General features: G+C 38.6%; 1 protein-coding gene and 1 pseudogene across 1 annotated transcript; both read right to left on the minus strand.

Moving 5' to 3' along the window:
- Positions 1 to 1,821: 1,821 nt before the first annotated feature.
- LOC149008020 (putative CCR4-associated factor 1 homolog 11 pseudogene) lies at positions 1,822 to 2,676 on the minus strand (annotated as a pseudogene).
- Positions 2,677 to 6,416: 3,740 nt separating this feature from the next.
- Positions 6,417 to 11,244, minus strand: LOC149008021 (exopolygalacturonase-like). Its single transcript, XM_089167196.1, has 4 exons — positions 11,233 to 11,244; positions 10,866 to 11,155; positions 10,202 to 10,253; positions 6,417 to 6,635 (listed from the first exon to the last, which is right to left on the minus strand). Exons 1-4 carry the CDS (start codon positions 11,242 to 11,244, stop codon positions 6,417 to 6,419), a joined length of 573 nt encoding a protein of 190 aa, XP_089023322.1.
- Between the last annotated feature and the right edge of the window lie 3,573 nt (positions 11,245 to 14,817).

The following is a 14,817-nucleotide window of genomic DNA, read 5'->3' on the forward strand; positions in this document are numbered from 1 at the left end:
ATGTTTCTCATGCTAATGGTTGTGCGGACCATGATGTACCACCAAGGAGAGGCGATTATAAAGGGTAATCATATATTGTGATGCTATTTGTGGCCATTACCATAATTGGGGTGTGTGGGTTAAGTCAAATGATTGGGATTAATTCCCAGATCATAACCATGGGCTTTATTGTCTAATTAAATTGATCATTGGTTACATGTTTCCCTTGAGGTATACAAGAGGCAACCTTAGATTTATGTAAATCTAACAATATTTTTGATAAAAGTATACATTTCATACACTTCATGTGTGTGTTCATACACTTATATGTGTATATATATATATATTGGGATTTGGGACGTGGGGTTCATCTGGGCCAATTTACACGCATCTCAACTACATCATCTTGAGAGTTTTTATATAATTAATAACAGTGGAGGTTTTGCCCTTAGCTCCAAGGGATTCAAATTGCACTTTTACATAAAACGAGCTTCAGTGTTGCACAATGAATGTGCAACATTGAGTTGCATATGGTCAGGATGGCATGGATGGTCAAGGGTGAAATCTCGACGACTTGATTTGCATTCTTTTTTTACCTACCTGTAACCAAATAAAAGATATGCAAAATGAGTGGTTGAGATTTCGACCTCGACCACTCACGAGATCGTGTCCTACGTAGCACTGAAGTCAAACCCCTCCTGATAGGGAGGTGAGACGCCTCTACCATGCAAAAACATTCATCAAGAGGGAGGGTGAGACGCTTGTACCATGCAAAAACATTCAGAAAAAGTACACCCACATTAAAATATTGGAATAATTACTATTGGTCCCCTGTATTTTGATTTTATTACAACTGTATCCCTTGTATTTTTCAAAATTACTAATTCAACTTTTAATTATGTCTACAATTACTATTGCCCCCATACCATTAAGTTTTGTTAGTTTACTGATGACGTGGCATTTTTATATTCTCAAAAACTCCAAAATACCCTTATACTTATTTACTCTTTTGTCAAGTTACAGTAGTACCCTTAATTAACTGTTGAGAAAAAAGTAACTATAATGCATTTTATTCTAAAAAAAACCACCAAATAAAGAAAGAATGATTGAATAAAACTCATAGAAACCGAAGAGGAAGGAAAATCGAATTCAATTCAAATTAGAAATTGAATATCACCTAATATATTTTTAAAATAAATGAAGTTTAGTGAAGGTGGAAACCAAATCGGATTTGGATTTTGCCCATTTCATTAATTCAAAAAAATTAAATTTAGAGTAAAATTGACATTTAATCGGGTTTTTAAAAATAGGGTAGCATCGTCTTTGGATTTCGTAATTTGAATGAATTTCAAATTAGACATTACATATTCAAACTTAATGGCTACTTAACATTCTTTAAGGAAATGGGGCAACAATAATTTTGTAAAGAACAGGGTTTTATTAGTAATAAAATCAAACTACAAGGCAACAATAATTATCCTTAAAATATTCTACTAATTTTAAATTTTCTATGACAAAAATGCCCTTGAAGGTAATTAAAAATTATATTCTTCTGCTTCGTCTCTCCCTTCATCGTCTCTGCAAACCAACGGCCATATTCGGTGGGAGGAAGAATAACTAAAACTGAGATTTCAGAGGCGTTTGAGAGCTTTTCAGAATCGATTGATCGTGAGTTTCTTTTCCAAATTAATTGATTTCTCTAGTGATCAACAGTTATTAATTAGGGCAATCATGCAATTTCAGACATGCAACAGAAATTTTAGCTAAACAGAATCAAATTTCTAAAACTAACGAATAGTACCTATTCAAGTCTGAATTTCAAGATTCCAAAATTGAGTAAATTTACAACGTAATATATATCCTAGCATAATGTTCAGGATCAATTTCAAGCCCGAATAGTTCTCCAGCTCCTTCAATGTTCTTGTTGTTATCCCTTTCCAGTATAATCTTCTGGAACACATCCCAGGTTAACAGACTATCAGAACCAGCACTGTGAGCATTACCAGAACTGCGTTTCAATCCGAATGCTTTTGCTATTTTTTCCAGACCACCGTAAACCCCATCATAGGATTTCTTGATCATCTGCTTCACATCATAAATTTTCAACCCAAAGTAGAAATTCAGAAGCCCATAAAACGCATTTAAATCTTCTGGTAAGGGTTTGCCTGTGATAGCTTTCAATAGGTAAGCAAAATCATATGATCCATGGAAAGTTATCCAACAACAAAGATTCAGCCCAGGGTAAATCAAACCAGAACACAACATTAACTGAGAAAAACGCCTGGAATCAACTCCCTCTCTCCTATTCTTCTCCAAATCAATACCCTGTTTTTTGAGAAGTTCAATAGACTCGGGTGCATAAAGATCACTTGAAACATCAAATTCCCTGAAATTTAATTGCCATATTACTGAACGACCTCTAAATTTTGGATGATTACCTCTTGAATCACTGAGAGAAATGCCAAGCTGTATAAGATGAAGAGAATCAACATTTGCCCTGAGAACTTGATACTTTTCCAAGGAAGTTGAATTTTTCCAGTCTGTTTGTTGGTAAATCACTCCTGGAAACTCAGTGTCGATGGTCACGAACGGGAAGAATCGAGCTACACAAGAAATCCGCCTGAACTCATACTCCACATTGTAGGAAAAAACCTCAACAATCTCTACTGGCGGTGATATTATTTCCTGAAACTCCATTAAAAAGTAAAGAAGCTTTCTCTTTTGCAGAGGCGAGAACTAAAAAGCTAAGAAACGACTTCTAAAAAGGAAGGTAAAAAGATTTTGCAAATTTGTGCAGAGACTATTCCAACTCGAAACTAAAATAGAAACTACGAAGAGTCGCTTAATTTTGAACAAGCCAACGGTAATAACGCGCCACTTTCAAATTCGTTTCCAAGCTAAGAAATTCGACTTGAAAACGAATTTGCTTTGCGCACGCGAACGGACTTTTCATGCTTTTGGTTGTTTTAAGTGAATCAACCGGTAGACCGGTTCGGCTCAACTACGTTTCCAATTAAACACGTATCTAATTGAGTACTCGATTAGGTACCCCAGCACCTCAGCAGCGCCTCGAGTTGCATTTAGCAGCTTACATGATTGTCCAGATATTCCCCACTCCATGTCATGACACATTTGCTCAACAAATTTGCCCGCTCATTCAGATGCAGCGCCCTTTCTATTGTCGTCTATTGTCCCTACTAGAATTTAGAATTATACCCCGTATCCTCTCCTCAAGGAACCATACACGTTCGTAAAGAGGGAAATCACCAATGTAGATTCTTCACCGGAAACCACTCGAGAGAGAGAAGGGGGGGGGGGAAGCAATATCCTTAAGGTATTTGTAATTGATTAAGGGTAGCAGATGTAATTGATTGCAAATTTAGGAGGTCTATATGTAATTTTTCCATTTTTCTTTTACAGGAAAAAGTCGGTAAGGAGGTTCAAAAGCGTTGTCACCTTATGACAGATTCAACGAAGTCGATATTGGGTTTACGCTCCGAAGATGTGAGGTGCTTCCCTCAAACCCTAATGTCTTGGATTGGATTTGATTTGGACACATTTCCCTTCTAGTTTTCCTTTACTTTCCCAGCCTTGAGGAGCTTAAAGATTGTGGAATTTTTCTTTTAGGTAACTTATTCACAAAGAAACATGGTGTTATTCGAGCATAACAGGATGCAGAGGCGCTTTATTGCAGTATTTCTTGAATTATTCAGCGGAAACTAAGAAAAATTAAGGAGAAAATTTCCAATCATAGTCGTCATATGAAGGGTTACTGCATACTTAAAGTTCGGGACCATAGATTTAGGTCTTGGAAGAGAATCTGAAAACAGTTCCCCAACAAGATGAAGGGGGAAAATCGATGAGGTATTCCTCTTCTCATAATCTCTCTTAATCCACATCTTCCAAACTTCTTTTGAACTCTCGTATGCTCCATCCCTGTTAACTCTTGTGGGCTGTATTTTTCGCCTCATCATTTTGAAGTTTTGCTTCCATTTCATTTTATTTATTTTGTCCAAATCGTTATGGTTTGACAACTGAGAAACCATAAGGATTGGTAAAGGCCATTAGTAGCTTCCATGAGTACCATTGTCAAACTTTTGGTTTGTAGCTTTCTAGGAGATTCTTTTTGAGTCTGATGTTCATCACAACTTGATTACATCCTCAGGGAGCTTTTATAAGATCAATATAAGCTCTTCGCCCAAGTGCCGAGAGATTGAGACCAAATGCTTGCATCCTTGGCAAATCTGCAACTTAGGTTCGAAAAAAAAAGATTTAAATCGGGTAGAGCCTAGGGTCTCATTTTATAAATTAGAAAAATAACATAAAAAGAAAAACTTGTATTTATAGATTTTAGCCCTAAATGATCGTTCACAATTGTTAGATTTATTCAAGCACATGTGTTGAGATCATAAAAATCGTTTGAACATAAGATATGGGTATCAGAATCATTTTAAAATGTCGATTTTATTTTAACTTTATTTGAACCTCACTAGTGATCTTCTACGGTCATTAACGGAATGCCCTTTTGGTTTCTGAAATATTAGTGGGTTAAATAACACCATGAACAACCCCCAACTTATGAAATTTCTTTTTCTCCTCTCTAACCCTCACAACTTTTTAAAATTTCTTCTATTTCCTTCTCAAAATTTTGAAATTTTCCACTGACCCTCTTTCTTGTGTGAAATATCAAGTAGCCCCCATTGGAGAAAAATTTTAACCCTAAAGATAATGGGTAGAAAACTCTTTGTGTTGTGTGCAAAATATCGGTGCTTGGCTCTTCCGATGTTAAATCTTGCCTCCACCCCTAGCGGAAGATATACAATTTTTACCCACACGTCCAAAAACTTTGAACTTAACATCCCCTTCAGGTTTTTTTACCCAATGTTTCCTCCAATAAATTATTAACAAAATGCTTAGGGGGCGTTTGGTTCCGCGTTTCTCTGGAATTAGATTCCACTGAATCATGAGATTAGAAAGGAAAAAAATCGTGTTTGGTTCAAAGTTGAGTCGGAATTTAGGTTCAGCTGGAATCCATGTTTTACACTAAAAATTGGAATCACTTGGAAACCAAATAGACTCACCCTTTGGAACCCACATATATATATGGGTGTTGAATCACATTTTATCGTGAAATCCAGAAAAGGTTCTTGTTCTCGCGAAGTCTCTTCCGTCATCCAGCTGCTAGGGTTCTCGCGAGTCTCTTCCGTCACCAAGTCGCCGAGCTCCATTGTTGGGCTTCTTGAGCTCCAACACATGTTCAGTTGCAGGTTGCCTCTTCTTGAGCTCCATCGCATACGTTGATCTATGATTTGGCTTCCATTCTTCATTGATCTTCTTCCGTTAGGTCAGTGAAATCTTTCGATTTTTTCTTCTATTCAGAGTATTCTTATTATGTTTTCATGATAGATAACGACTCCTTGTCTTCTCGAACTCGGTTTCGCTCTCCTTTCCTCCTCTTCTTCTCTGCTTCCTTTTCTTCTCCACTATTTTGTTCCTCTTCTGAATCTATTGTAATTAACTGCTAATAGTAATTGTTAGAATCAAGGTAACCAAATGTTGATTCTGACAGATTCACTTGCCAAAATCAGGGTAACCAAACACGATTATTTTTAGGAATATGACTCTACATAACCTAATTCCACAGACTCATGATTCCCTAGAAACATGATTCTGAACCTGATTCAACAAAATTGCGAGTAGAAAAGGTACTGGTTAACCAGTGGATTAGGTGGTCCCAAGTTTACTCCCATGCGGTTTTGGTAGCCCCCATGTATCGGGTTTGAATCCCCTCTACTCCTCTATTTCTCACATTTGGTAGTTATGTGCTCTTTGACTTGAACATGGGACTACTACCGACTTCTGTCCGGTAGTGGGAAGGGACCACAAAGAGCTCTTGTTAGACTAGCTGGGCCTTGGGCCACAACCTAATCTAGTTGTGAGCCCATGGAAAACACTGGTTGGCCAACCCTGTGACTTTTAAAAAAGTCAAATCATGTGAATTTGCCTTTCCAAAGCTGATTATCAAATGCAATGAGACTGAGTGAAACTCAATGATCAAATTTTAAATGGTTTTGAATTAGTCATGTTTTCTCTTAGAGTGATGATTATAAATTGTTAGACAAGTTTATTTTTTTTAGTATGAAAATTTTCCTTCGGTTTCCTTCAATTTTCGTTGCAACCAAATAAACCCACCATCAAAGTTTGAACACTTACAAAGGGAATAAAAAATGTCATTATATTAACCTTTGACTCAAGTCAATACCAGTAGCAACACATGTTTATACAAAGGTCTCATATGCTTTTCTCCTTTCATAGTTGCAGCTTTGTTGGGGCCAATTGAACTAGCACACCCAAATCTGCCTACCCAAGGAATCGCTCTTTAAAAGGATACACAAGCAATCAAAGACATTTTTGCAGGAGGAACAATTGAATTAGACTCAAAAGCACGAAGTTGGACTTTGAACACCAGAAGCAACACCTTTTGCATTCTTACAAATAGAAGTAACATCACTTTCCGTAGATTTCAAACTAATACCAACGAGCTCTACTCCTTCACAAGGTACAACTTCACTACATGAGATGTTGACTGCTTCCTTTGTGACGGTTGTACCCTTGATGTTTCTGAAATGAATGTCTATCAGTTTCACACGTGAAGGCTGTTACATTGGGTAATGTCGACACATACCATTAGTAATCATGGAGACAATGTAATTACATAATCAATCTTCAACTAAAAACATGAGGTAGAGTGATCAAGATCCCTTCTTGCAAACTAATTGACCTACCTCTCTCCCACCAAACACAAAAAAGGATGGTTGTGTAAGAATACTTACACCAACCTAGCCAATGAGAGCTCACCCATGACCAGACTTGATAGTCTTTTTTGGTGGGGAGCGTCAATGTATTGATTTGATGAATTGAGGGTGGTTATGATAAGGTGCAATTGTGTTAAGACTTAGGAGAGAGATTGTCAAAGAGTCTATATTAGTTAAGATTGGGTAGTACTATCCATAGGTGTGAAGTGTTATTTTCTCTTCTTTTTTTGGGGGGATTTTATTGAACTTACCTTAGAGTCGCATTTTTCCTTGTCATAGTATTGTTGGGTGATGATGATGGGGTTTTTTTACATCTGTCATGGTAATATCCTCGAATATAACATTAAAAACTGTGTTAACTTCTGATGCTAGGCCATGTTTTGATCCGAACGCCATTATCAGTACCTGTCACAACCACCTAGCCGGTACCCTACATGGCATACCCGAGTGTGTGATCCACAGCCCCGAAGATCAAGTATCGAGGTAATCAACCTCCCACATAGACAATAACATAATCATGAACATAAATAATCAATGTGCAAAAGTTAAACAAAAGATCCAAATAAGGAAAGAATAAATCACATATCATCAAAGTATGAAACACAATCAAAATGTCTAGACCAATAAGTAAAGTGAGGCGGAATCCCACTCTACAACCAGCGGAAAGTAGATCGCAAGTCAAAAGAAAGATTACATCTGGTTCTAAGATAAGAAAGAAAAATATAACAAACTAAACTAAAGTCTATTCTATCTTATAAAGAACGTCTTCATAAACATAGACTTCATCAATGACGCTCAGACGTTCCCACTCCACAGTAGGGCTAATCCTGGTAACAAGTAAGACCACTTGAGGAATCCTCAATGTAATCTTCATGGTTGCCAGCACCTTGCCTGAAGTACGCCTCTTCAGTTTGGGCTTCCTCATATTGACCTTCATAGTCATCAATACCTGTAGAGTAATCTAACAAAAGATATTGTACAAAAAGGAATGAGTTTCAAAGAAACCCAATAAGGCAGTTAATCCATAACAACATAAATAGCAAGAATTCAAAGCAGAGTGAAATGCTATATGATATGAAACACATGATGCAATATGATTCTAACTCTATGTATGCTAGTCTCTATTGGCAGACATGCTTTAAGTCATAGCATCGTACTTCTTTAGGAAGGTCTCATCACACAATGCCTTTTGGTAGTGGGTCCGGCATCCCTCGGGACATTCCATGGCTGGGGGTTAAGTCACCGCTCTCTCACATCACCATTGGTCTAAGTACCGACACATGTCAGGGTCAAAGCCTAGCCAAATGCAAGTCTCCTACTTAGTTACATCAAGTCAGATCCAAATATGTCCATTCCTCGCCCCTGGCGATCCTTTCCGGCATCCTTCACACTAGAGTTCTCATAGTCCCTGACTACGGACTCATCAACCCTATTGGTTATCCACATATGGTAAACGGGAAGCTCTCACGTCCCCTCACGGGTTGGTTACCGGTCTTGAGCGCCCGTGAGCCCAAGTCTAACCATATGCAACCCTACCAACAAATGGCCCTCACAATGTGATTCCTGTCCTCTCACGGATTGGTTACCGGTCTTAAGCGCCCATGAGTCCCCATTGCTACCATGGGTCGTTTGGTCTCAATACTCCTCCAATTAGGGTTTGACATAACAGGACATCCTAGCCAAACACTACTAGACAACCCTAAATATGTCATCCAACAGTTTAGGAAGGTGTCCAAAGGGCATCTCCGGAAACATCCCATAATATTCCCGTAGTTGTCCAAGGACAGAAGTGTCAAAAGGACACCTCTCCTTTCCAAACCATACTTAATCATTCACAAACATAAATCCATAACATCACATATATGGTAACTTCTTATATGGAAAGAAATCAATAATAACATCCAACTTGCATATATTTGGTAAGTAAATCATACATGAATCAATTTAGCACAAACAAGTAATGCTACTATAATCAAGGTAGTTGCATCAGTAGTATATCATTGTAAGAATCTAATTAAGGAAATAAACCAAAGTTTCAAATATAGAAACTAGATTCATGCAATCTATGTAGTTAAGGAAATAACCATCCTTACCTTATATAACTCGCAAAGAATCTTGGGGAATCAAGTAAGACCTTGACTAAACCTGAAAAGAAAGTCCTAAACAAGTATATATAACATATTAGGAAAGATACCTAGAAGGAAAGAAACCAATTCATCCAAAATAGACCAAACATGAGGTTGCTGTCCTCATTGGTCGATTGATTGGTCTACTGCCTTAGTCGACCAATGAGTCAACCAACAAAGACAGTGGCCTTCAAAATCAGAAATTTTAGAATATAAAACCGAATTTCGTGGTTCAAAAGGGTACCAAACAAGGGGGAAACTATAATGATAGTATGCTAGTATATAGAGGACTTCAAAACTCTAATCATATCAAGTCTTCAAGTTACAAATTAGGAAACAAAAAGTTACCATAATTAGATCAATCATGGCTCTTGAAAAATTCATAGTAAAAATCTGGACAAGAAACAATAGGATGATGGATCACTAATGTGATCATGAAAAGCATGCATAGATCTTCAAGAAAAATAGATCTAAGACTGAAGAACATCAATTTAAATAAGGAAAGAGAATAGATGCATGTTTTCCTTCAAAAGCGAGTGATGATCTTGATGAAGATCATCCACCAAGCTTTAGATCCTTTAGGAAAAGAGAGGGAATGAGTAAAGAGATAGTTGCAACAGAGATGCAACATCATCTCTACTGTCCTCAATCAGAAAAGGAAAGAAAAGTAATGAAGAATCAAAGACGAAACATAGAAGAGGATGATCACATACCTTTTTGTGTAAAAGCATGAGATTTGACGAAGATCCGTCAAGAAAAACACCAAGGATGCAAGGGAGATGACTTGCAGAGGGCTCTGGTACGTTCCAAAGAGTTTGGAGGCAAAAAATATGAAGTAGACTCGAGATTGGACTTAAATAGAGCAAGCAAAGACCTAATCAGCAAATCAAATCTCATTGGTCGATTGATTGGTCGACTGGCCTAGTCGACCAATGAGTTGACCAATCAGGACAGCAAATGAAGGCTCAGATCAAATCCAAACATAAAGGGGTTTTGCACACACATTAAGTGACTTACCTAGTAGGTAGAAATGCCTTCGAACCAAGCTAGAGAGTACTCCAAGTCTATCAACTAATTTCATCTTCATCAAGGTGCAGTTTCCATAAATGGAACACTATCATCAACTCTCATGGATTCTAAGCCAAACACCAAGTCTTCCATTGGGATGGCCCATAGTTGACTTCTTGCTTTACTTCGGGTTGTTGAACCTACAAACAACAGGGTTTCCATGTCAAGGTTAGGGCTGGGTTTCACAGTATCAGTCAAGGTACAACTGGTCACCTTCAAACCATTCACTGCCTTTTCTCCTGGATAACTCCCGAGGCTTCCCAAGCTACAAAAGAAAGCAAAAAAGAACATGGTTAAAGTCAACTGAAACAAGTCTCATCCTCCGTTTTTTTCTTTTCTTTTCTTTTATTTATCTTTTTTTTTCTTTCTTTCTTCTTTTTTCGGGTGGGGGTGTGTGTTGGGGTGCGAGTGTGCCTAAACCTGAGCACAACCCTAGGAGCCCCTATCTAAGCCCAAGCCCATCACACCGCTGCTAGGGCCAACCTTACATTTAACCCTACCTTGCCCAAGTGTAGTAGGTTTTCCCAACAAAATTCCGGCCCTAACTCACCTTGGTTATCATGTGCCCATTAAGTCATGGAAAATACAATGCCCATAGGACCCTACTTGGGCTAAGCCCAAGCTTTAATGCACATAATTATCATGGAAATAGAAAAGCTCGTCATGGCCCATTTTATATTAAAGCCCGTATTTTAGTATATATGAAACCCAGCCCACACCTAACGTCAAGTACAGGCCCGGTCCAACCCATTTTGCTCTTAGGTGGGCTTGGGGTGGTTGGGTTTTTCCTTGACACCCCAGTATTATTTTAGATCATCTGCACAAATCAGTATGGAGTTCTACGTAAGTATTTAAGCATGATTATCTTGTAATATACCTAATGCCATGACCCGATCCACATTTCAAATTGGTGACGGCAATGTTGGAAGTTCCCGCTCCAATGGACACACAATCATCGCCGGTTCCAATCTCACTATCAATAATGGTGATGCTGGACGAATCACCAATGTGCACACCATCAGTATTTCGACTCGTACCGAGGGCTTGAATCTTGACATCACGGATGGTAAAGTCACTGCTTTGACTGACAACCATGTGAAATGCCTTACTATTAATACTAGTTATGCCGCTTAATGATCCACCGGTAATCGATGACAATTGCAAGCTCTGCAACAAAAGTGAAAGATAAAGGGAAATAAATATCATGTTTCCAATTGTTATCATGTAAAATTCCAATAACTCACAGTTTTGGCCATTTTGCAATTTGAATTGGCACTGTGAACACAACTTGTGGCTCAAGACTTTTCTCCTTGACCATTCAGAGATCCACCGCCCCCATTGATATTCAACCCGCTCAAACCTCTGAATGTAATCCATGCACCATCAGTTCCTGAGGTTGGCGGAGCTATTAATTTACCACTTATCTCAACATGAGGAGATTTGCTGCAAGGACCGATAAATGCGATTGTACCAAGCAAGAAGTCTCCTTTTGGGACCAAAAGGGTAGATTGCCTCGAAGATTTACAAGCAGCAACCCATGCATCAAGGAGTGCCTTATGATTATCCGTTTTCCCGTCAGAGATTGCTCCATACTTGGTGACATCAAACACTGTACCCCTTGGTCCCGATGCTGATGATGGTGACGTAGCCTGTGGTTCCGGTGCTGATGATGGTGATGTACCCTGTGGTTTTGGTGCTGACGATGGTGACGTACCCTGTGGTTTCGGTGCTGCTGATTGTTTTTTATCATTTGATTTCAACAGTTTTGGCTTCACCCTCCCATAAAAGGAAGCATAATAAACAAATTAACATAAGATCCGTGCATGGTGTTTCTTTCTTTGATACTCCCCACCCCCCTCCCCCATAAGAAAAAATAATAATAAGAAGAAGAAAATTTGTTAACTGGTCAATTTTTTATTGACAATTCTTGATGTGTCGTTCCTCAGGATTTAAATCTAGATAAACTAGCTTTACTCCCGAAAAGAAAATAAGAGTGATGGTTTGATATTTGAAAGTAAGATGGTTGGCAAAATTTGTTCCATGGGCACCTCATGGCAAGATTGGGTTGTGGTCCAAGTCCCAACTAGTCAAGTTGCAGCAGTTGGTGATCCCTTCCCACCTAACTAAATTGGATCAAGTAAAATTATCTCTACACGAAAACTTAGGCATTCCACAACTAGGAGAATATAGAGAGTGTTGGGTTTTGTGGGCTTAACTAACACTAGTCCCTTTATCTGGGCCCATATTCATTCAGGGGTATTACTGACCTTTACTATTGTGGGAGTGGTTAAAGGTTATGGTTTTATATTATAAATATTTTCTTGGGTCCCCGTAGTCGTCACATGCAATATTTGGGTTTGAGATTGTTTCCACAAACTCTAAAACGAAGGATTCCAAAAAGTGAAAGGTTACGGAAGATTCTAGGAGATCAAAAGGAGGATCTACAACAAGAACGCACTACAGGTATTTATTTCTACGCTTCTGTGATTACATTCATAACTATGATTTAATTATTATAGGAACCATTTAAATCCTGGTGGATCCAACAATTGGCATCAGAGCCATTTTTCTATAATAATTTAATGTTATGAATTATTGATTTCTACTTGTGTGATTAGTGGGTGTTCTGTTGATTTAATTTTGAATTGGATCCAATGAGAGGATCTAGGGTTAATTGAAACCTAAATCATTTGTTAATTTTTATTATTGGAATCCAATGGAAGATCCATGGTTTAATTGAAACCCTAGATCTTGAATCCTGTCCTTGTGGTTACTCGGTGAATGATTTTTCTTCACAAATAAAGAATTTCATGTTTCCAAAATCTTTTGGGCAAATATTTCAAACTCCGAATTGGACCATCTTGACTATGCCTAATTATGCCTAATTGCTTATATGAGGGGTGAGTGCGTGGTTGTGGTGTAATGGAAACATGAACATATATGATTTGTTGATTTTGTCCATAAAATGACTCCAAAAGCATGAGTCCAAGCGTCTATCTTGAGTTGCTTTCCAAGATTTTCTGAATGTATGAACTTACATTGAAATATTAAGTAACGGACTTAAAGCTGTTATAATCTTGGATTCAAATTGCTTACTTAAATAGACATCTAACCATCTAAGAAATGATTGGTATTTCTGTGGTCCGACTCTTTTAAATTTTTAATAATTTCCAAATATTAAAAGTTTTGATTCATGGAAGATTGAAATTCTCTAGTTCAATCTTCAATCATTCCATGAATAGATCCAAACAATGAAACGAAATTGATGTGGAGAAAATATGATCGAACCTGGTTCATGCTTGGTTTGACCTTCGACTCTAGTCGGGACGAAAAGAATCGACTCGCTTCCGAGCGAGCCGGGTCCAGGAGATAGCTTGCTGAGGAAGAAAACTAAATCAGCCACAAGCACGCCCTAATCCGACTTATGGATTAGGTTAATTACCCTAATGAAGGCAGACACAACTTGGTGGCTGTCACTTATCACTATTGAAGGGATAACCATCAAATAACCGTGAGGTTATCCTAGGAGTCCTCTACTCGTTCAAACTAGTAGAAGTCTATCGCTCAATGGATCTAACTGTTAGGATCCAACGACTATCCGAAGAAGGCTTAAATACATCCAACGAAGAAGATTCGAAGGTACACTCTATATAAACATCACCTACCTACAAGGTAAGGGAGATCCAGACACACACATTTGGACGTAAACACTCAGATGCTTATGATCTAAATCATATTCTAGTTATTCATTCCTTAGCTCTGTGCTTCTAGCAGAGCCGTTTATGATTAAGTTCATCGACTGACTTAGCCTTCGGAGGTGGACTCCCGACTCCAGCGATCGAGCCACATCTGACACTTTGTTTTGCAGGTCATCTTCAGGAGATCTAAGGGCTGAGCAGATTTTGGACGCATCATTTGGTGCCATCTGTGGGAAATCGATTCAGAAAGCTATGGTGACTAGATCAACAGCAGCAGCTGCTGCACAACTCAATACTGGTGTCCAAATCCCTGGAGTAAACAATCCAGATATTCCTCAGGGAAGTTTACCACCTCTCGAAGTAGATGGCGGTCAAGGGGGACACAATCCTCCAGAGACACTCCAAAATCAATTGGATCAATTGAAAGTCCAACTTTTGGAAGTAAGTCAAGCACTCCGTGTGCTAACCAGACGAGTGGTATTACCACAAGAACCTGATCATCGCGATGCAGGGAGGCGTGTATTGCCACGGGATCAGAGATTGATTGAAGATCAGAATATCGGTCAGAACTTTCGTGAAGGTGACTGAGTGCCTAGGAGAATCAACGATCTACCTAGGCGGGACGATCGGTTTGACAGATCGCAAGGAAGTACAACCGATTCGAATACGAGGTTGGTTACAGGAGTGAGAACTCACTCGCCAACTGTTAGACGAGCTGTTAGTGATGATCGAGCTGTTCGTGATGATCGGGTTGTTCATGATGATTGAGTAGTTCGTGATGATCGTTTTGTTCGAGGTCATGATCGTATTGCAGAAGATCATTCAACACATATTGGTCAGGAATTGGCCAATATTAATCAGAAGCTGGGACAATTGGCTAGAGGAAGGATAACTGATGATATCTATTCAATTGTTTGAAAGACTCCATTTTCCGAGCCAATTGTGGGATACCAGTTTCCTCACAATTTCCGTTTGCCAACTTTTTCCACATTCGACGGCTCTGGAGATCCTACGGCACACATCGGTTATTATCAACAGACTATGGCAGTTGCAGGTAATTTTGATGAAATTCTCTGCAGGGTTTTAGGTTCATCTTTAACCGGAGCTGCACAAAAATGGTTTTCGAACCTC

This window comes from Hakea prostrata, chromosome 8, assembly GCF_041222555.1.
Source record: "Hakea prostrata isolate BN-2017 chromosome 8, UWA_Hpros_2, whole genome shotgun sequence".
Lineage (NCBI taxonomy): Eukaryota > Viridiplantae > Streptophyta > Magnoliopsida > Proteales > Proteaceae > Hakea > Hakea prostrata.